We start from the raw sequence: 6,416 nt of genomic DNA on the forward strand, positions 1-6,416 counted from the left end.
GATTAGGGCATTCCTCAGAGTTATCTTTTCCAAGAATTATTGGCTGATGGCTTCTCATGGGCACATTGGCTCAGCATTTTTGAACTGCCTTGGGGATTTGCAGACTGAAAAAAAGCTCTCACAGAGAGGTATATGTGCTTGCTGCAGGATGCCACCAAAATAGGAATCTGGGCAGGCCACTGACAGCATCTGTTTACAGAGAGGTGCCTGAAGGTCTGTTCATGCAGAGGCATGAGGTCATCCCCAGGCATATGCCAGGGTGGGGTGGAGACTAGAGATGGAGCCAGCTCATAATGGTCATTCAGAAGCTGCAAGAAGAATGTAGAAAAGAGCAGGGTGTGATAAAAAAAAAACAAAAACGTGGTACGATTCAGGTCTGTCAGTGACCAAGGATTTTTGCAACAAGGGTCAGGGGCCTCATTACTCACGAGGTGTTTATGGGGGAGTAGTCATGTGGTTTGTTACAGACTCAGACTGGGCCGGGCTATTTACCTGCCAACGAATGAGACGGGGCAGAGATTTACAGAACTTTTGTTAGTTAACTTAATCTAGTGATGTTTCAAGTCTTTTTCTAAAAATCCTACAGAAGTGCCTCTGAGGTCTGGCATCAGCCAAGGTCAGGCTGTGAGGCTTCCACTCCTGCTTCAAGCACAGTAGCTTTGTGTTTACTGTTTTCTGAATCAGACAGTATTTCTGCTTCTAAAAGAGTGGTTGAAAACCACTGCTTTAATCTATCTGTGGAGTTTGATTTATCTACTTTTGGATGAATCCATTTGTCAAGTCAGAAGGTCAGGTCATAGGGCAACTGATGTCCTGTTCCCTGGCACTCAGGGAATGTCATTGGGTCTTCTTGAGAGTCACAGTGCCATTTTAAACTTTGTTTCCTCCACTCTCTTTCTAAATAAACCCATGGCAGGCAGCACTGTCATCCTGTATCTCTGGAATAACATTCGTTTACATCAGAACACAACCCCAGTGGGAGTCCTAGGGGAAGGTGTCAATACATTTCTAAGTCAGAGGGATTTCAGGGGACTCCTTTATTTGCTTCTACCCCAAACTCTAGCCTCTGTTCTTCTCTCCTTTCACAAGGAGAGGACCTGGCAGACTCAAGCTTCTTTCTCACGGCCTCTGCTTTCCTAGCACCTTGGACAGGGACACCCGAGGCCCTTTCCAAGACTATTTCTCTCAGGGGGACAATTTACTCTTGGCTCTGTGCATGTCAGCAGAGCTCTTAAATTTCGAGGACAGTTGGATGAAATTGGATGTAGCCAATTTGCATGTTCAAATCGATTTTGTACACATGGGCGTATGCACTCACATCTCTAGGGACAAGGGGGGGAAATGATGTTTGACAGCTCATGGGCAATGAGATGACAGTTTGCTCTGCTTGCCTTTGAGCATGGGCCTATGTAATCTTGTGCCTCAGTTTCCTTTTATGGAAATGAGAGGTGAACTGGGTGATCTCTGAGGTCTTGTTTGACTTTAGTGTTCCGTGATTTTATATTTGTGGGGAAACAGGGTGGTGAGAAAACCAGTGGTCCACATTGCACTGTGTAGTTGAAGGGCAGCACAAATGGGGAGAATAAAACTGCTTTGCACAGTCTTGGCCTGCCCAAGGGCAGATTCAGTGTTTGGATATCATCATGATGAGAAAGTTGGGAGGTGTAGGGGGTAAGCGGGCATCCTTGTTCCCAGGATAACCTCCTGCAGTCTCGGTGTCATTGGGGTTGCTGTGGGTAATACAGCAGGTCATCACGCCCCTCTGGCCTCATTTGGTGTACAGTGAGGCTATACACCTCCCAGGGTGGTTCAGGAGAATAACCAGGAGGCTCCTGGGGTATCACAGACACTCATCAATTTGACATTCCTGCCTGGCCCTGGATCTGGAGTGGTAAATTTGGGCAAAAGCCTGCCACAACTAGATTCTTCTCATCTTTATCTCTTACTGCTCCCACAGCTCAAGGACTTTTTCTGCAATTGTCCCTCCCCCTCCCTCTCCTACATCATTAATTTTTACCTCTCTACACTCTACCAGTGTTCCCATCAGAATACAAACATGTTATAATAATATCTTCAATCTTAAAAAAAAAACCCTCCCGTGACCCACACATACCTCTTCAGCTACTCTTCAATTTCTCTGCCTGCTTTGACAGTGAAACTCTCTGGTAACTTGCTGCTTCCACTTCCTAGCCTCTGATTCTCCTGTGAGGCCATTCAGATCAAACCTTTGCTTCTACCACCTCTCTGAAATAGCTCCTGCCAATGTGGCCTACTGCTAAATTCAGTGGTCAATGCAGAGTTCTCATGTTGGCCTGTTAGCAGCATTCCTTACAGTTAAATCACAGTGTTTCTTGAAACAGTTTCCTCCCTTGGCTCACACTTACTGTTTGTTAATGGTCCTTTTTGCTGGTTTTCCCTCTCCTTCCTGACCTCTTGCTCCTGCCTTCTAATGCCCAGTGCTCAGTTCTCACACCTGTACTCTATGTTGCTCCTCAGATTTATATCCTGGGTCTTGCTCTGACCTCTCTGCCCTGATCACAGACACATCTAGCCAGCTTGCTCAATATTGCCACTTGGTTGTGTAATAGACACCTCAAACTTAACACATCCTAACCTGAACACATCTTAGAAACTGGCCTTTCAGACTTCCCCATTTTAGTAATGGGCAAATTAATTTTTCCAAATGTTCAGACAAAACACCTTAGAATCATCTCTGACTTCCCTCTTCCTCTCACTCTCTATATCCAGCATATCACTGGAATGGGCAGCCCTATCGCTGAAATAATCCTGCCTCCAACCCCTGTTCCCCACCTCCACACAACCTTCCTGCAGCAATGTCACCATGATCTCTTACCTAACTAGTGCAGTAGTTCACCCTCCTGTCTCCCTGCTTCTGCCCTTCCTCCTTACAATTGAGAATGATAGTTGTGGTTCTGAACGATAATTTTAAAACATGTCAGATTATGTCATAAATCAGTGAAAAACAATCCAGTACATCCCCATCTCTCTCAGAATAAGCTCTACATGATCTAGTCCTTCCCTACCACTCTGACCTCACCTTTGCCCTTTGCTCACTGTCCCAGCCACATTACACTCTGATGTGCCAAGCAGAGTCCCACCCAGAGCCTTTGTACCTGCTGTTCCTTCTTCTTGGAATGCTTTTCTCCCCACTCATGATACTCATCCCCTTACTTCTTTCAGGCCTCTACACAAATGGCACCTCCGCAGAGAGGCTTCCACACATCCTATCTAAATACACCTTTGTCATTCTCCCCCAATTCTTTTTATTTTAAAAATTTAACAGCTTTATTGAGGTATAATTGGCACACAATAAATCATGCATATTTAAATTGCACCATTTTGGTAAGTTTTGACATATGTAATCATCAGTGAAACCATCAGCACAATCAAGATGACTTATCCTTCCATTACTCCCAAATGTCTACTTGTGCTGCTTTGTAATTTCTTCCTGCTTCTCCCCCGCATTCAAGCAATTACTGATCTGGCTTCTGTCACTATAGATTAGTTTGCATTCTAGAATTTAATATAAATGGAATACTATAGTACACATTCTTTTTTTGTCTGGCATCTCTCACTCAGCATAATTATTTTGAGATTCATCCATGTTATAGTGAGTATCAATCGTTTATTCCTTTTTATTATTGAGTAGTATTCCATTGTGTATTGACCCATTCACCAATTGCTGCATGGGGTATTTCTACTTTGCAGCGACTACACATAAAAGTATTGTGAACATTCATGTACAAGGCTTTGGGTGAACATATGCTTTCCTTTCTCTTGGGTAAATACTCTGGAGAGTAATGACTGGGTTGTAAGGTAGATGTATGTTTAATTTTCAAGCAACTGTTAAACTGCTTTCTGAATTGCTGTACCATTGTACAAATCAACCAGGAGTGTATGTGAGTGTTGGTTCTCCCTATCCTTGCCACAACTTTTAGCAATTCTAAAAGGTATGCAGTATTATTTCATTGTGGTTGTGATTTAGAGCTCCCTAATTACTAATTATATGTAGCATTTTTTTCATGTACTTATTTGCCACCCATATATTTGGTGAAGTGTCTCTTCAAAACTTTTGTCCATTGTATTAGTATTCTGGTGCTGCATAACAAAAAGTACATACTTATTACCTCATGAATTCTGTGGGTAAGGAGTCTGGGCACAGTTTAGCTGAGTCCTCTGTTGAGGATCTCCCCAGGCTGCAAACATGGTGTCTTTCTGGCTGATTTCTCATCTGGTGGCTTGATTATAGGAGAATCTACAATCCGGCTTATCAGGTTGTTGGCAGGACTCATTTCCTTGCAGCTGTATGACTGGGGCCCCAGATTATTACTAGCTGTCTCATCTGGAGTCTACTCTTAACCTCTAGAGGCTCCCTGCAGGTCCTTGCCATGTGGCTCTCTCTGAGGCAGTTCAAAACATGGCTTTTTGCTTCTTCAGGAAGCCAGTAGGTGAATTTGTCTCTCTTCTGTCTGCCAAAATGGAGTTTTATGTAACATAAGGTAATCAGGGGAGTGACATCTCATCACCTTTGCCATAATCTATTGGTTAAAAACAAGTCATAGGTTCTACTTGTACTCAGGGGAGGCATTTATACAAGGATATGACTTATTAGGGATCACCCTGGGGTGTGCTCAAGATTCATTATTTTATTTGGTTGTCTATCTTTTATTATTGAATTTGAGAGTTCTTTATATTTTCTGGATGTATTTTTTTTTAAGGTCTCACATATTTATTACTGAACTAACCTACTGGTGCAGAAGCATAGTGACAGAGAAAAATCATTTCCCCAATGAAACATGTCTACTGTTCAGGTAGTAATGATGTTTACAGAGTGATAGGATATGAGCATGTGACCTTCATGCAGCATAAATATGTGTGTCATCTCATGTGTAATCCCTTACAGACCCTGCTTGGTTCTTTTCCAATGCCTCCTCTTGGAGTTGTACCTGATTTTATTACCAGTTTTCATCTGAATCCACTGGGAAATGGGACGATTCTGCTTTTGTCTCTTGGCCAGGAATCTCTTGATTCTAAAAGTCTCATGAGAAAACATGATGAGGAACAGTCAATCGCACACACCATAATGGCAGAGAAAAAGAGAGATCTGGAGGTATGTTTTTCAATTAAATATAGGGATGCCTGGGTGGCTCAGTCAGTTAAGCATCCAACTCTTGATCCCTGCTCAGGTCTTGATCTCAGGGTTGTGAGTTGAAGCCCCATGTTGGGCCCCACATTGGGCCCCATGTTGGGTGTGAACACTACTTAAAAAAATAAAGTAATCTAAAAATATAATTTTCTCCCAGTTTGTGACATGTCATTTTGTTCTCTTAAAAATGTCTCTCAAAGATCAGAAATGTTGAATGTTGATGAAGTCCTATTTTTCAGTTTGTTCCTTTATGGGTCATGCTTTGGTGTTGGAGCAAAGAGATCTTTCCCTAATGAAGTCACAATGGGTTTCTTCTATATTTTCTTTTAGGAATTTTTTAGTTTTATATTTAGGCACGTGATCCATTTTGAATTAATTTTTGTAAATTGTGTCAAAGTATGAATTGGAGTTTATTTCTTGCACATGGATATACAGTTGTTGGGATATTGGTCTTTGGTTGTTTTGTAATATTATAGTCTGGTTTTGGGATCAGGATAACGCTGATCTCAGATAATGAATTGAGAAGTATTCCTCACCTTCAGTTTTATGGGAAAGTTTGTATAGAATTAATATTATTTCTTCCTTAAAATTTTGGTAGAACTTGTCATTGAAACCATCTGAGCCTGGAAATTTCTTTGTAGGAAGAAATTTGTTTAATAGATATAAGGTTACTCAAGTCATCAAATTCTTGAATGAACATTGGTAGTTTGTGATTTTCAAGAAATGTGTCCATTTCATTTAAGTTGTTGTCTAGTTTATAGGCATAAATTTTTTTAATAATATTCCATTATTATCCTTTAAATATCTGTAGAATCCGCAGTGATGTTGCCTCTGTTATTCCTAATACTGGTATTTTTTTTCTTCTTTTTTCCTGAAAACACTAGAAACTCATCAATTTTATTTATGTTTGCAAGAAACAGTTTTTTGTTTCATTGATTTTTCTATATTGCTTTCCTGTTTTCTATTTCATTGATTTTTGCTCTGATCTTTATTTCCTTTCTTCTACTTATTTTGAGTTTAGTTTGGTCTCCTTTTTTTAGTTTCTTAATATGTGAACTGAGGTTTTGAGACCTTTCTTCTTTTCAAAACAGGGGTTTGGTGCTAAATTTCCCCAAAGTAGTGTTTTAGTACCATCTTGCAAGTTTGTTCTGTTTTTGTCATTTTCATTCAGTTCAAAATACTTTCTATTTTTCATTTTGATTTATACTTTGACTTATGGGTTGCTTAGAAGTATGTTAGTAAGTATTGA

The 6,416-nt window shown here is 40.7% G+C and overlaps 1 protein-coding gene across 1 annotated transcript; it reads right to left on the reverse strand.

The window, feature by feature from the left end:
* Window positions 1–4,918: 4,918 nt before the first annotated feature.
* On the reverse strand, window positions 4,919–5,074 carry LOC125164446 (60S ribosomal protein L39-like). The gene has a single exon (XM_047857169.1). The coding sequence runs from the start codon at window positions 5,072–5,074 to the stop codon at window positions 4,919–4,921; it is 156 nt and encodes a 51-aa protein (XP_047713125.1).
* Window positions 5,075–6,416: the final 1,342 nt, after the last annotated feature.

This window comes from Prionailurus viverrinus, chromosome B1 (genome assembly GCF_022837055.1).
Source record: "Prionailurus viverrinus isolate Anna chromosome B1, UM_Priviv_1.0, whole genome shotgun sequence".
NCBI lineage: Eukaryota > Metazoa > Chordata > Mammalia > Carnivora > Felidae > Prionailurus > Prionailurus viverrinus.